Source organism: Petromyzon marinus, chromosome 73 (assembly GCF_048934315.1).
Source record: "Petromyzon marinus isolate PM22_M1 ecotype Great Lakes invasive population chromosome 73, UKy_Petmar_22M1.pri1.0, whole genome shotgun sequence".
In the NCBI taxonomy this organism is placed as follows: Eukaryota; Metazoa; Chordata; class Hyperoartia; order Petromyzontiformes; family Petromyzontidae; genus Petromyzon; species Petromyzon marinus.
This window is the reverse complement of record NC_133739.1, coordinates 8116065-8133628: the sequence shown is the minus strand read 5'-3', so window position 1 is coordinate 8133628 and position 17564 is coordinate 8116065. Positions and strand designations below refer to the sequence as shown.

General features: G+C 50.0%; 1 protein-coding gene across 1 annotated transcript in view; it reads right to left on the bottom strand.

The window, feature by feature from the left end:
• Positions 1–1123: 1123 nt before the first annotated feature.
• DCAF6 (DDB1 and CUL4 associated factor 6) overlaps positions 1124–17564 on the bottom strand; it is a 117911-nt gene continuing 101470 nt past the window's right edge. The window contains 5 exon segments of the mRNA XM_076055894.1: positions 1124–4678; positions 8627–8686; positions 9274–9379; positions 12846–12934; positions 13845–14001. Of these exon segments, the coding sequence (XP_075912009.1) occupies positions 8631–8686; positions 9274–9379; positions 12846–12934; positions 13845–14001 (408 nt within the window). The 3' untranslated portion in view covers positions 1124–4678; positions 8627–8630.

Sequence of the window (17564 nt, the reverse complement as noted above, 5' to 3'; positions counted from 1 at the left end):
TCACCCACCCACTCACAACCCACTCAGCCACTCACCCACTCACCACCCACTCACCCACCCACCCACCCACTCACCCACCTGCTCACCCACTCACCCACCCACTCACCCACCCACCCACTCACCACCCACTCATCCACCCACCCACTCACTCAGCCACTCACTCACCCACCCACTCACCACCCACTCAGCCACTCACCCCCCACTCACCCACCCACTCACCCACTCACCCACCCACCCACCCACTCAGCCACTCACCCACTCACCACCCACTCACTCAGCCACTCACCCACCCACTCACTCAGCGACTCACCCACCCACTCACCACCCACTCACCAACTCACTCACCCACTCACCCACCCACTCATCCACCCACCCACTCATCCACCCACTCATCCACCCACCCACTCATCCACCCACTCACCCACCCACTCACCACACACTCATCCACCCACCCACCCACTCACACACTCACACACTCACGCACCGACCTACCCACTCACTCAGTCACCTGCTCACTCACCCACCCACTCACCACTCACTCACATATCCACCCACTCACCCACCCACCCACTCACCACCCACTCACCAACTCACCCACCCACTTACCACCCACTCATCCACCCACCCACTCACACTCACCCACTCACCCACCCACTCACCACCCACCCACTCACTCACCCACCCACTCACAACCCACTCAGCCACTCACCCACTCACCACCCACTCACCCACCCACTCATCCACTCACCCACCCACTCACCCACCCACTCACCCACCCACTCACCCACTCACACACTCACGCACCGACCTACCCACTCAGTCACCTGCTCACTCACCCACCCACTCACCACTCACTCACATATCCACCCACTGACTCACTCACCCACCCACTCACCACCCACTCACACACTCACCCACGCACTCACTCACCCACCCACTCACCACTCACTCACATATCCACCCACTGACTCACTCACCCACCCACTCACCACTCACTCACATATCCACCCACTGACTCACCCACCCACCCACTCACCACCCACTCACACACTCACCCACGCACTCACTCACCTACCCACACACTCACCACCCACTCACTCACCCACCCACTCACCACTCACTGTCAACGATGATTTTTTTAATGTTCAAATTCACTGCAATAACATTTCAAACGTCATGGTCTAGCACCACACAAAACACAACTACATTTTCAAAACACTGACTTCTGTTAGCAAATAACAAATTCTGTCTGAAAACACTGAAAATTGTAGAGTTGTGTAGTGTATAGTGTAGTGTATGGTGTAGTGTATAGTGTAGTGCATAGTGTAATGCGTAGTGTATAGTGTAGTGTGTGTGAGTAGTAGTGTATAGTGTAGTGTGTGTGAGTGTAATAGTGTATAGTGTAGTAGTGTATAGTGTAGTGTGTGTGTAGTAGTGTATAGTGTAGTGTGTGTGAGTGTAGTAGTGTATAGTGTAGTGTGTGTGTGTGAGTGTAGTAGTGTATAGTGTAGTGTGTGTGAGTGTAGTAGTGTAGAGTGTAGTGTGTGTGAGTGTAGTAGTGTATAGTGTAGTGTGTGAGTGTAGTAGGGTATAGTGTAGTGTGTGTGTGAGTGTAGTAGTGTATAGTGTACTGTGTAGTAGTGTATAGTGTAGTGTGTGTGAGTGTAGTAGTGTACAGTGTAGTGTGAGTGTAGTAGTGTACAGTGTAGTGTGTGTAGTAGTGTACAGTGTAGTGTGTGTAGTAGTGTATAGTGTAGTGTGTGTGAGTGTAGTAATGTATAGTGTGTGTGTAGTAGTGTGTGAGTGTAGTGTATAGTGTAGTGTGTGTGTGAGTGTAGTAGTGTATAGTGTAGTGTGTGTGTGAGTGTAGTAGTGTATAGTGTAGTGTAGTTGTGTATAGTGTAGTGTGTGTGTGTGAGTGTAGTAGTGTATAGTGTGTGTAGTGTGTGTGTAGTAGTGTATAGTGTAGTGTGTGTGTGAGTGTAGTGTAGTGTGTGTGAGTGTAGTAGTGTATAGTGTAGTGTGTGTGTAGTAGTGTAGTGTACTGTGTAGTTTAGTGTATAGTGTGTAGTGTATAGTGCAGTGCATAGTAGTGTATAGTGTAGTGTATAGTAATGTGGTGTATAATAGTGTAGTGTATAGTGTCATGTATAGTGTGTAGTATAGTGTAGTGTATAGTAGTGTATAGTGTAGTGTATAGTAGTGTAGTGTATAGTGTGTAGTGTCATGTCTAGTGTATAGTGTAGTGTATAGTGCAGTGTGTGTGTATGAGTGTAGTAGTGTATAGTGTGAGTGTGTGTAGTAGTGTATAGTGTAGTGTGTGTGTGTGAGTGTATAGTGTAGTATGTGAGTGTGAGTGTAGTAGTGTATAGTGTAGTGTGTGTGTGAGTGTAGTAGTGTATAGTGTAATGTTTGAGTGTAGTAGTGTAGTAGTGTGTGTGAGTGTAGTAGTGTATAGTGTAGCGTGTGTGTGTGTGTGTATTAGTGTATAGTGTAGTGTGTGTGTATTAGTGTATAGTGTAGTGTGTGTGTGAGTGTATTAGTGTATAGTGTAGTGTGTGAGTGTAGTAGTGTATAGTTTAGTGTGTGTGTGAGTGTAGTAGTGTATAGTGTAGTGTGAGTGTAGTAGTGTGTAGTGTGAGTGTAGTAGTGTATAGTGTAGTGTGTGAGTGTAGTAGTGTATAGTGTAGTGTGTGAGTGTAGTAGTGTATAGTGTAGTGTGTGAGTGTAGTAGTGTATAGTGTAGTGTGTGTGTGAGTGTATAGTGTAGTGTGTGTGTAGTAGTGTATAGTGTAGTGTGTGAGTGTAGTAGTGTATAGTGTGTGTGAGTGTAGTGTATAGTGTAGTAGTGTAGAGTGTAGTGTGTGTGTGAGTGTAGTAGTGTATAGTGTAGTGTGTGAGTGTAGTAGTGTATAGTGTAGTGTGTGTGTGTAGTGTATAGTGTAGTGTGTGTGTAGTGTATAGTGTAGTTTATTGTATAGTGTGTAGTGTATAGTGTAGTGTATAGTGCAGTGCATAGTAGTGTAGTGCATAGTAGTGTATAGTGTAGTGTATAGTAATGTGGTGTACAATAGTGTAGTATACAGTGTCATGTATAGTGTGTAGTATAGTGTAGTGTATAGTAGTGTAGTGCATAGTAGTGTATGGTGTAGTGTATAGTAGTGTATAGTAATGTAGTGTATAGTGTGTAGTGTCATGTCTAGTGTAGTGTGTGTGAGTGTAGTGGTGTATAGTGTAGTGTGTGTGCGAGTGTATAGTGTAGTGTGTGTGTGTAGTGTATAGTGTAGTGAGTGTAGTAGTGTACAGTGTAGTGTGTGTATTAGTGTAGAGTGTGTGTGTGTGTGAGTGTATTAGTGTATAGTGTAGTGTGTGTGTGAGTGTAGTAGTGTATAGTGTAGTGTGTGTGAGTGTAGTAGTGTATAGTGTAGTGTGTGTGAGTGTAGTAGTGTATAGTGTAGTGAGTGTAGTAGTGTATAGTGTAGTGTGTGTGAGTGTAGTAGTGTATAGTGTAGTGTGTATGAGTGTAATAGTGTAGTGTGTATGAGTGTAATAGTGTGGTGTAGTGTTTGTGAGTGTATAGTGTAGTGTGTGTGAGTGTAGTAGTGTATAGTGTAGTATGTGAGTGTAGTAGTGTATAGTGTAGTGTGTGTGTGAGTGTAGTAGTGTATGGTGTAGTGTCTGTGTGTAGTGTATAGTGTAGTGTGTGTGAGTGTAGTAGTGTATAGTGTAGTGTGTGTGAGTGTAGTAGTGTATAGTGTAGTGTGTGTGTGAGTGTAGTAGTGTATAGTGTAGTGTGTGTGTATGTGAGTGTATAGTGTAGTGTGTGTGTGTAGCAGTGTATAGTACAGTGTGTGTGTAGTAGTGTGTAGTGTAGTGTGTGTGTGAGTGTAATAGTGTAGTGTGTGTGAGTGTAGTAGTGTATAGTGTAGTGTGTGTGTGAGTGTAGTAGTGTATAGTGTGTGTGTGAGTGTAGTAGTGTATAGTGTAGTGTGTGTGAGTGTAGTAGTGTAGTGTGTGTGTGTACTAGTGTATAGTGTAGTGTGTAGTGTACAGTGTCATGTATAGTGTGTAGTGTAGTGTATAGTGTAATGTATAGTGTATTGTATAGTAGTGTATAGTGTAGTGTGGTGTGTAGTTTAGTATACAATCTAGTGTAGTGTGTAGTGTAGTGTATCGTGGAGTGTAGTGTATAGTGGAGTGTAGTGCAGTGTAGAGTGTAGTGCATAGTAGTGTAGTGTATAGTAGTGTATAGTGTAATGTATAGTGTATAATGTAGTGTGTAGTGTATAGTGTAGTGTAGTGTGTAATTTTGTGGGTAGTGTAGTGTATAGTGTAGTGTATAGTAGAGTGTATAGTATAGAGTATAGTGTAGTGTGTAGTTTAGTGTATAGTGTAGTGTATGGTGTAGTGTATCGTGCAGAGTGTAGTGTATCGTGCAGAGTGTAGTGGATAGTGTAGTGGATAGTAGTGTAGTGCATAGTAGTGTAGTGTATAGTATAGTGTATAGTGTATAATGTAGTGTATAGTGTAGTGTGTAGTGTAGAGTAGAGTGTAGTGTATAGTGCAGTGTAGAGTGAAGTGTATAGTGTAGTGCATAGTAGTGTAGTGTATAGTAGTGTAGTGTATAGTGTAGTGTATAGTGTAGTGTAAAGGAGTCAAATCCATTGATTCACAGCAACTGCAAAACACAGAAAACGATGAAGAAGAGTGTCAAAGTTCGCAGTGCCAAGTACACACACGCACACACACACAACAACCACCATTCGCCACTAAGTGGCAGTGACGTCACCACGACGCTTGTGCCAGGCCATGTGCACTTTGAGGCCACGTGAAGTGTCGAACGCCAGCTGGCAGGAGGTCACAGGGCAGAGCAGGTGCCATGGTTCGACTGACTTAGATGACTGAGATGACTGGCTGATGCACCACCTGTGCCCCCTACTGTGCCAACCTGCTGTGCTTTAGCCACCCGGCGCTCTGCTCGTTGTTGTGAGCGTCGCTCCTCCGCCGTCCGTTGTTGGAGGGCGACTGCCTCCAACTGCCCAGTAGCGTCCTTCACGAGCCTCCTCCACAGAGGCCGATCTTGACACCGCTGGTACCAGTCATCGGCAAGTCCACTCAGCTCCACGTCCTCCTGTTCCACATCACTCCATCTCTTCTCTAGCCCGTGCCGCGCCCGTTTAGCCCCCTCGATCCGGCCGAACAAAAGCTGTTTGGGCATGCGGTGGCTGGGCATGCGGGCTACATGACCCAGCCAACGCAGCCTTGCCTGCCGGAGGAGCTCAACGATGGGACCTTGCCCAAATCTTTCAAAGATTTGTGAGCTCCTCACACAATCCAGCCTGGTTAAACCCAGGATGGATCATAGGCAGGCTAGCCTAAATGTTTCTAACCGGCGAAGATGTACCTTTAGGGGGGTCCAAGTTTCGCAAGTGTAGAGAAGGGAGGGAATGACCATGGCCGAGAAGACCTGAAGTTTAGTGCGGAGCGACAGACCAGGTAGCTTCCACACAGCGTTACGCAACTGATGACAAGATATTGCCGCTCGACTGATTCGGAGTGAGACCTCTGCTGTTAAACTGGAGCCAGTCATAAGCACACTGCCAAGGTATGGGAAACACTCCAATCTCTCCACAACTACCCCATCACCGTTTGGGAGTTGTGGGGGTGGAGTGTCCGATGGTACAAAATACCCAGGCAGGTGCTTGGTTTTGGTGGGGCTGATGGTATGGCCCCATCTCTTAGTGGCACGCTCCAGTCTCAGCAGCAGCATCTCCAACTCCTCCTCTGAATGAGCAGCTATTACCAAATCATTGGCATACATAATGTGGTTGAGCAATAGGGAGCCATCCCTTGACCACACCCGGGCATCGATCAGCCTCCCATTATATCTGTACCAAATGGAGATTCCCCCGGTACAGCTATTGAAGGCTTCACAAACTACGTGGTCAAAATAGATGTTAAATAATGTGGGAGCCAGAGGACATCCCTGTCGCACCCCAAGGTGTACAAGGAATGGCTCCGACTCCCGGCGATGTAGTTTTACCCGGGCCCGCTCACCATCATGAAGGTCCTTAATGACCGTGAGCAGAGGGTCAGGGACTCCAAAAGCACGAAGAACAATCCAGAGCCCAGGCCTACTGATGGTATCATACGCCTTGACCAGGTCAATAAAGCAGAGATGTAGGTCTTGTTGAAATTCCCTACACCTCTGCTGTAGCAGAAGGGCAAAATATGGCATCTGTCCAGGACTGCCCTTGCCTGAAACCGCATTGGGGCTCCGCAAGCCTCTCCTCAGCGTGCCTGGTAAGGCGATGTTGAATAATCCTTGCCAGGACCTTTCCTGGCACACTGAGGAGTGAGATGCCCCTGTAGTTGTTACAGTCTGTGCGGTCCCCCTTAAAGAGGGGGACCACCAGGGCATCCTTCCAATCCTGCAGAACCCGTCAAGTGGTCCAGACTGTTGTTATGATGTCATATAGGGCAGTCTGTGCACAAACGCCACCCTCCCTCAGCATTTCGCTTGGGAGATCATCTCTGCCCGGTGCCTTTCCTGATCTCAGACTCCGGATCGCCTTCAGTACTTCCTCAACAGATGGCACCTCAGCCAGCCACTCACAGGGGGTGACTTCCTCCAATATTTGAGGCACCGCAGCCTCAGCAGGGTCATCCACACTTTGTGCCACGATGTTTTCCTGGCTGAGGGATTTCCCCTCCCCCAGGACCTCACAGAAATGCTCAGCAAATCTGCAAACCTGTTCCTGAGGGTCGGAGATTGGATCACCGTTTTTTCCCCTAATGATGGTAATAGGTGTGGCGCTGCAGGTTACTTTTTTTATGGATTTAAAGAGTTATTGGTGATCGCGGGCCACTGAGGCAGACTCCATCTTCTCAGCAACCTGCGACCACCACCCATCCTTGCAGCGCCTCACGGCTCTCCGAACCTCCGAGCGAAGGCTGCGGTAAGCCGCCTCATTCTCTGACGTGGGATTCTGTAGCCGATGACAGTGGGCCTGTCGCTTTTTCTCAACTATCCTGAACACCTCCTCTGTCAGCCAGGGTCTCCGGGGAGGTCTGGACCGCGTACCCAAAGCAGCCATTGCAACTGCATGAGTCACAGTCCTAAACCTCGACCATTTATCCTCGACATCAGGAGGAGTGGCGGATGATGCCAACCCCAGCCGCAAGCGATGATGAAATTCTCGCTTGCAACTTTCATCAGATAACTGAGACCAGGCCACTTTAGGTTGTAATGGGGTCCTGGATGTACACCCACCACCGGAGCGGAAGAATGGCAGGTGCATCTTTGAGATCATAAGTCGATAGTCAGTGGGCAGATCAGCTCCACGGTAGGTCCTGGTGTCAAGGACATGGGCCCGCATCCACTGTTCCGTCACTATGTAGTCCAGCAGATGTTCTTGCTTGGACACGGCATGCATCCATGATGTTGTGTGGATGCGCCGATGCCAGAACAGCGTGTTGGTAATTACAAGCCCATGGGCTGCACAAAATCTAGGAACCTCCTACCGTTGTTATTAAGCTGATCTGGCCCATGCCCTCCAATCACTCCGGACCAGGTGCCAGCATCATGACCAACTCGGGCATTGAAGTCACCCAACAAGATGATTCTATCCCGAGGGGCCACTTTAGTCAGCACCTGTGACAGGTCATAGAAGGCATCTGACTCATCGGCCTTGCCTGCATGCCTCCACAGATGTTCGTCTTCGGTGGGGGCGTAAGTAACCACAACCACCACTCCTAGCCTCCGGTTGATGGGAAGGTGAGCCCAACGTAGCCTTGGGCTTACAGCTTCCCACACCTCACTGCCACGCTCCCACGCCCCCTTCATTCTTTTGTTCAAAAGAAGAGCCACATCCTGTTGTTTGGCAGTCTGCTGCCCCGAGTAGAGGACTGTCCACCCCTCATGGTGGCAAGAGCCAGAACTGGTCCACCGGACCTCCTGAATGCCACGTAGATCCAGGCGGTACCGGTCCAACTCCTGACAGAGGAGTGGCAGCCTCTCCTCCGCAGTGAGCATTCGAACATTCCACGTGGCCACACGAAGTGGCTTTTCATTGTTTCTGGAGGAGCCCCGAGGGTAGAGATTGAATCTCCTGGCTCCGCCAATTGGGGTTTGGCCAGGAGACGTCATAGATGCCTGTCCCCCCGGGGCCTCCGGCACAAGCTTATTAGTTACATTTTTTTCACGTGGTTTAGTGGTAATTAATTCAAGGTGGAGGGGTTACCAGCCCCTCGCACCCATCCAGAGCCCCTGTTTAACCACTGTGGTGGTCACAGACGCCATGAGGGGAGAGGGGCCAATCGGAATTGGCCCCTCCCCCCCACAGCACTGTCCACGACAGCGTTGCCGGTCCGGCACCACGAGGAAGAAGGGGGTTGTTTTGCCAGACCACCACCACCACCACACTCACACTCACTCACCACCACCACCACCACCACAACCACCACCACCACCACCACACTCACTCACCACCACCACCACACTCACCACCACACTCACCACCACACGCACCATCGCATTCACCACCACACTCACCACCACACTCACCATCGCACTCACCACCACACTCACCATCGCACTCACCACCACACTCACCACCACACTCACCCCTTCACTCATCTTCCTCCTCCCGCTCGGACTCGCCCGACCTCTCACCCTCCATGCGATCTGTGGGGGGAGGGGGGGGGGTCAAGGTCATTGGGTCAATGCCACATTGGTCAATAACTTTATGGTCAAGGTCATTGGGTCAATGCCACTCGAATGGCGCCGGTCAAGGTCACTAGGGTGACTCTGTTAGGTCAAGGTCGTTCAGTCAATGTCACTGGTGACGTCTATAGGTCAAGGTCACTCGGTCAAGTTCAATGGAGTGATGTCGTTGGGTCAAGGCCATCGGTGACGTAGTTAGGTCAAGGTCACTCGGTCAAGGTAACGATACATAGTGAGTGAGTGGGTGGGTGGGTCAGTGAGTGAGTGATGAGTGGTGAGTGAGTGATGAGTGGTGAGTGAGTGAGTGGTGAGTGAGTGGTGAGTGAGTGAGTGGTGAGTGAGTGTATGAGTGGTGAGTGAGTGAGTGGGTGAGTGAATGGTGAGTGAGTGAGTGCTGAGTGAGTGGTGAGTGAGTGTATGAGTGAGTGTATGAGTGAGTGAGTGGTGAGTGAGTGGTGAGTGAGTAGTGAGTGAGTCGTGAGTGAGTGGTGAGTGTATGAGTGGTGAGAGAGTGAGTAGTGAGTGAGTGGTGAGTGGGTGAGTGCTACCAGAGCGAATGTGGTTTAGTGATGCCAGCATGCGCAGCATGAAGGAGGCTGGCACCGTCACCGTGTTTCTCGTCTCCTCCAGCATCAAAGCATTCCTCTGCATCACCTTCACAACAACAACAACCACAACAACTATAACCACAACAACTATAACCACAACAATTATAACCACAACAACTATAACCACAACAACCACCACTACCACCGCAACTACAACAACCAATGCAACTATAACCACAACAACTACAACCACAACAACTATAACCACCACAACTACTATAACCACCACAACTATAACCACAACAACTATAACTACAACAACCACCTCTACCACCACAACAACAACAACCACAACAACTATAACCACAACTATAACCACAACAACAACAACCACAACAACTATAACCACAACAACAACAACAACCACAACAACTATAACCACAACTATAACCACAACAACTATAACCACAACTATAACCACAACAACTATAATCACAACTATTACCACAACAACTACCACTACCACCACAACTACAACAACCAATGCAACTATAACCACAACAACTATAACCACAACTACAACCACCACAACTACAATAACCACAACAACTATAACCAAAACAACAACCACAACAACTATAACCACAACAACCACCACTACCACCACTACAACAACCACAACAACAACTATAACCACAACAACCACCACTACCACCACAAACACCACTACCACCACAACTACAACAACAACCACTGCAACTATAACCACAACAACTACAACCACAACAACTTTTAACCACAACAACAACCACCACTACCACCACAACTACAACAATAACCACTGCAACTATAACAACAACCACAACAACTATAACCACAACAACTATAACTACAACCACAACCACCACTACAACCACAACTACAACAACAACCACTGCAACTATAACCACAACTATAACCACAACTATAACCACAACAACTATAACAACAACTATAACCACAACAACTATAACCACAACTATAACCACAACAACTATAACCACAACAACTATAACCACAACTATAACTACAACAACAACCACCACTACCACCACAACAACCACCACTACCACCACAACTACAACAAAAACCACTGCAACTATAACAACAACAACCACAACAACTATAACCACAACTATAACCACAACAACTATAATCACAACTATTACCACCACAACTACAACAACCAATGCAACTATAACCACAACAACTATAACCACAACTACAACCACCACAACTACAATAACCACAACAACAACCACAACAACTATAACCACAACAACAACAACCACAACTATAACCACAACTACCACCACAACTACAACAACCACAATAACAACAACCACAACTATAACCACAACAACCACCACTACCACCACAACTACAACAACAACCACTACCACCACAACAACCACCACTACCACCACAACTACAACAATAACCACTGCAACTATAACAACAACAACCACAACAACTATAACCACAACAACTATAACCACAACAACCACCACTACCACCACAACTAGAAGAACCACTGCAACTATAACAACAACTATAACCACAACAACTATTACCACAACTACAACCACAACAACAACCACTACAACAACCACAACAAGCACAACAATCACAAATGAAAGCACCACAAACACCAGCACCACCCCTATAGCTACCACCACCCCTATAGCCGCCACCACCACCACCCCTATAGCCACCACCACTATAGCCACCACCACCCCTATAGCCACCACCACCAGCCCTATAGCCACCACCACTACCCCTATAGCCACCACCACCACCCCTAGAGCCACCACCACCACCACTATAGCCATATATAACCACAACAACTATAACCACAGCAACAACCACAACAACTATAACCACAACAACCACCACAACTACAACAACCACCACAACAACCAACACAACTACAATAACCACCACAACTACAACCACAACAACCACAACAACTATAACCACAACAACCACAACAACAATAGCCACAACAACTATAACCACAGCAACTATAACCACAGCAACTATAACGACAACAACCACCACCACCACAACAACTATAACCACAATAACCACCACTACCACCACAACTACAACAACCACAACAACTATAACCACAACAACCACCACAACAACTATAACCACAACTACAACCACAACAACTATAATCACAACAACCACCACAACTACAACCACAACAACTATAACCACAACTACAACCACAACAACTATAATCACAACAACCACCACAACTATAACCACAACAACCACCACAACTACAATAACTACGACAACAACTACAACAATCACAACAACAACCACTGCAACTATAGCAACAACCACAACAACTATCACAACTATAACCACAACAACCACCACAACAACTATAACCACAACAACGACAACAAGCACAACAATCACAAATGAAAGCACCACAAACACCACCACCCCTATAGCCACCACCACCACCCCTATAGCCACCACCACTATAGCCACCACCACCCCTATTAGCCACAACCACCACCCCTATAACCACCACCACCACCCCTATAGCCACCACCACCACTATAGCCACCACCCCTATAGCCACCACCACCACCCCTATAGCCACAACCACCACCACTATAGCCACCACCCCTATAGCCACCACCACCACCCCTATAGCCACAACCACCACCCCTATAGCCACAACCACCACCCCTATAGCCACAACCACCACCCCTATAGCCACCACCACCACCCCTATAACCACCACCACCCCTATAGCCACCACCACCACCCCTATAGCCACCACCACCCCTATAGCCACAACCACCACCCCTATAGCCACCACCACCACCACCACCCCTATAACCACCACCACCCCTATAGCCACCATCACCACCCCTATAGCCATCACCACCACCCCTATAGCCACCACCACCACCACCCCTATAGCCACCACCACCACCCCTATAGCCACCACCACCACCCCTATAGCCACCACCACCACCCCTATAGCCACCACCACCACCCCTATAGCCACCACCACCACTATAGCCACCACCACCCCTATAGCCACCACCACCACCCCTATAGCCACCACCACCCCTATAGCCACCACCCCCACCCCTATAGCGACCACCACCACCCCTATAGCCACCACCACCACCACCACTTGCCCAGTGAGTGGTGAGTGACTGAGTTGGTGAGTGAGTGGTGAGTGGTGAGTGGTGAGTGAGTGGTGAGTGAGTTGGTGAGTGAGTGAGTGGGTGAGTGAGTGGGTGAGTGGTGAGTGAGTGGTGAGTGAGTAGGTGAGTAGGTGAGTGAGTGGGTGAGTGAGTGGTGAGTGAGTTGGTGAGTGAGTGAGTGGTGAGTGAGTGAGTAGTGAGTGAGTGACTGAGTGAGTAGGTGAGTGAGTAGGTGAGTGAGTGGGTGAGTGAGTGGGTGAGTGACTGAGTGAGTGAGTGAGTAGGTGAGTGAGTGGGTGAGTGAGTGGTGAGTTGGTGGGTGAGTCCAGAATGGTGAAGTATGTTCACCTCGGATGCGAGTCTCTGGTCGAACTCGGCCTTGCCGCGCATCGGAGACCACAGCTTGATGTCATAGTCTATGCCGGACGTAGCCAGCACTACACACACAGACACACACACACAGACACACAGACACACACACAGACACAGACACACACACACAGACACACACACACAGACACACACACACAGACACACACACAGACACACACACAGACACACACACAGACACACACACAGACACACAGACACAGACACACAGACACAGACACACACACACACAGACACACAGACACACACACAGACACACAGACACACACACAGACACACACACACACACAGACACATACACAGACACACACAGACACACACAGACACAGACACACACACAGCAGACACAGACACACACACAATGTGAGTGACCAAGCGAGTGAGTGAATGACTGAATGAGTGGCTGAGTGAGTGACTGACTGAGTGAGTGAGTCGGTGAGTGAGTTGGTGAGTGAGTCGGTGAGTGAGTTGGTGAGTGAGTGAGTGAGTTGGTGAGGGAGTTGGTGAGTGAGTTGGTGAGTGAGTGAGTTGGTGAGTGAGTTGGTGAGTGAGTTGGTGAGTGAGTTGGTGAGTTTGTGAGTGAGTGACTGAGTGAGTGAGTTGGTGAGTAAGTCGGTGAGTGAGTGAGTAGGTGAGTGGTGAGTGAGTTGGTGAGTGAGTGAGTTGGTGAGGGAGTTGGTGAGTGAGTTGGTGAGTGAGTGAGTTGGTGAGTTTGTGAGTGAGTGACTGAGTGAGTTGGTGAGTGAGTTGGTGAGTGAGTTGGTGAGTTGGTGAGTGAGTGAGTTGGTGAGTGAGTTGGTGAGTGAGTTGGTGAGTTGGTGAGTGAGTGAGTGAGTTGGTGAGTGAGTTGGTGAGTAAGTGAGTTGGTGAGTGGTGAGTGAGTTGGTGAGTGAGTGAGTTTGTGAGTGAGTGACTGAGTGAGTTGGTGAGTGAGTTGGTGAGTTGGTGAGTGCTCACGTGGCTCGTAGGGGTGAGGCTGGACACAGTTGACCACGTGGTTGTCGGCCTCGAGCAGCATGAGGAGCCGTGCCGAGTCGCGGTGCCACACAAAGACGTGCCCACAGTCGGAGCCACTGAGCACCAAGCCCTCACCCCAGAACACCGCCTCCTTGATCTGGTGAGGAGCACGGGGTGAGCGACACGCTGAGTGTGTCTGTGTGTGTCTCTGTGTGTGTGTCTGTGTGTGTGTGTCTGTGTGTGTGTCTGTGTGTGTGTCTGTGTGTGTGTCTGTGTGTGTGTGTGTCTGTGGTCCGGCAAAACAACCCCCTACCTCCTCGCGGTGCCGGACGGGCAACTCTGTCGTGGACAGTGCTGTGGGAGGAGATCCACTTTTGATTGGCTCCTCCCCTCATGGCATATGTGTCCACCACAGGGGCTAAACGGGGGCTCTGGACGGGTGCGAGGGGCTGGTAACCCCTCCACCTTCAATTAATTACCACGAAACCACGAGTTAAACTGAAATATGTAACAAATAAGCTTGTGCCGGAGGTCCCGGGGGGCCAGGCGTCTATGACGTCTCCTGGCCAAACCCCAAATGGCGGAGCCAGGAGATTGAATACCTACCCTCGGGGCTACTCCAGAAACAACGAAAAGCCACTACGGGTGGCCACGTGGAATATTCGAACGCTCACTGCAGAGGAGAGGCTGCCACTCCTCTGTCGGGAGCTGGACCGGTACCGCCTGGATCTATGCGGCATTCAGGAGGTCCGGTGGACCGGCTCTGGCTCCTGCCACCATGAGGGGTGGATAGTCCTCTACTCGGGGCAGCAGACTGCCAAACCACACGGTGTGGCTCTTCTTTTGAACAAAATAATGAAGGGGACATGGGAGCGTGGCGGTGAGGTGTGGGAAGCTGTAAGCCCCAGGCTACTTTGGGCTCGCCTTCCCATCAACCGGAGGCGAGGAATGGTGGTCGTGGTTACTTATGCCCCCACCGAAGATGAACATCCGTGGAGGGATGCAGGCAAAGCCGATGAGTCAGATGCCTTCTATGAGACCTCCTGTCACAAGTGCTGGCTAAAGTGGCCCCTCGGGATAGAGTCGTCATGTTGGGTGACTTCAATGCCCGAGTTGGTCATGATACTGGCACCTGGTCTGGAGTGATTGGAGGGCATGGGCCAGATCAGCTCAATAACAACGGTAGGAGGCTGCTAGATTTTTGTGCAGCCCATGGGCTTGTAATTACCAACACGCTGTTCCGGCATCGGCGCATCCACACAACATCATGGATGCATGCCGGGTCCAAGCAAGAACATCTGCTGGACTACATAGTGATGGACCAGCGGATGCGAGCCCATGTCCTTGACACCAGGACCTACCGTGGAGCTGATCTGCCCTCTGACCATCGACTAGTCATCTGTAAGATGCGCCTGCCATTCTTCCACTCCGGTGGTGGGTGTATACCCAGGACCCCATTCCGACCTAAAGTGGCCTGGTCTCAGTTATCTGATGAAAGTTGCAAGCGAGAATTTCATCATCGCTTGCGGCTGGGATTGGCATCGTCCCCGACTCCTCCTGATGTCGAGGGTAAATGGGCGAGGTTTAGGACTGTGACTCATGCAGCTGCAATGGCTGCTTTGGGTACGCGGTCCAGACCTCCCCAGAGACCCTGGCTGACAGAGGAGGTGTTCAGGATGGTTGGGAAAAAGCGACAGGCCCACTGTCATCGGCTACAGAATCCCACGTCAGAGAATGAGGAGGCTTACCGCAGCCTTCGCTCGGAGGTTCGGAGAGCCGTGAGGCACTGCAAGGATGGGTGGTGGTCGCGGGTTGCTGAGGAGATGGAGTCTGCCTCAGTGGCCCGTGATCACACCTATTACCATCATTAGGGGAAAAAACGGTGATCCAATCTCCGACCCCCAGGAACAGGTTTGCAGATTTGCTGAGCATTTCTGTGAGGTCCTGGGGGAGGGAAAATCCCTCAGCCAGGAAAACATCGTGGCACAAAGTGAGGATGACCCTGCTGAGGCTGCGGTGCCTCAAATATTGGAAGAAGTCACCCCCTGTGAGTGGCTGGCTGAGGTGCCATCTGTTGAGGACGTACTGAAGGCGATCCGGAGTCTGAGAGCAGGAAAAGCAGCAGGCAGAGATGATCTCCCAAGCAAAATGCTGAGGGAGGGTGGCGTTTGTGCACAGACTGCCCTATATGACATCATAACAACAGTCTGGACCACTGGACGGGTTCCGCAGGATTGGAAGGATGCCCTGGTGGTCCCCCTTTTTAAGAAGGGGGACCGCACAGACTGTAACAACTACAGGGGCATCTCACTCCTCAGTGTGCCGGGAAAGGTCCTGGCAAGGATTATTCAGCATCGCCTTGCTAGGCACGCTGAGGAGAGGCTTGCGGAGCCCCAATGCGGTTTCAGGAAAGGGCGGTCCTACACAGATGCCATATTTTCTGTCCGTCTGCTACAGCAGAGGTGTAGGGAATTCCAACAAGACCTACATCTCTGCTTTATTGACCTGGTCAAGGTCTATGATACCATCAGTAGGCCTGGGCTCTGGGTTGTTCTTCGTGCTTTTGGAGTACCTGACCCTCTGCTCACGATCATTAAGGACCTTCATGATGGTGAGCGGGCCCGGGTAAAACTACGTGGCCAGGAGTCAGAGCCATTCCCTGTACACCTTGGGGTGCGACAAGGATGTCCTCTGGCTCCCACATTATTTAACATCTATTTTGACCACGTAGTTCGTGAAGCCTTCAATAGCTGTACCGGGGGAATCTCCATATGGTACAGATATAATGGGAGGCTGATCGATGCCCGGGTGCGGTCAAGGGATGGCTCCCTATTGCTCAACCACGTTATGTATGCTGATGATTTGGTAATAGCTGCTCAGTCAGAGGAGGAGTTGGAGACGCTGCTGCTGAGACTGGAGCGTGCCACTAAGAGGTGGGGCCTTACCATCAGCCCCACCAAAACTAAGCACCTGCCTGGGTATTTTATACCATCGGACACTCCACCCCCACAACTCCTAATCGGTGATGGGGCAGTTGTGGAGAGAGTGGAGAGTTTCCCATACCTGGGCAGTGTGCTTATGACTGGCTCCAGTTTAACAGCAGAGATCTCACTCCGAATCAGTCAAGCGGCAATATCTTTTCATCGGTTGCGTAACGCTGTGTGGCTAGAGAACAGATGGAGTGATGTGGTACAGGAGGACGTGGAGCTGAGTGGACTTGCCGATGACTGGTACCAGCGGTGTCAAGATCGGCCTCTGTGGAGGAGGCTCGTGAAGGACGCTATTGGGCAGTTGGAGGCAGTCGCCCTCCAACAACAACGGAGGGCGGAGGAGCGACGCTCACAACAACGAGTGGAGCGCCGGGTGGCTAAAGCACAGCAGGTTGGCACAGTAGGGGGCACAGGTGGTGCATCAGCCAGTCATCTCAGTCATCTCAGTCAGTCGACCCGTGGCACCTGCTGGGTCTGCCCCGTGACCTCCTGCCAGCGGGCGTTCGACACTTCACGTGGCCTCAGGGTGCACATAGCCTGGCACAAGCGTCGTGGTGACGTCACCGCCACTTAGTGGCAAATGGTGGTTGTTGTTGTTGTTGTCTCTGTGTGTCTCTGTGTGTGTGTCTGTGCGTCTGTGTGTCTCTGTGTCTCTGTGTGTGTGTGTCTCTGTGTGTGTGTGTCTCTGTGTGTGTGTCTCTGTGTGTGTGTCTCTGTGTGTGTCTCTGTG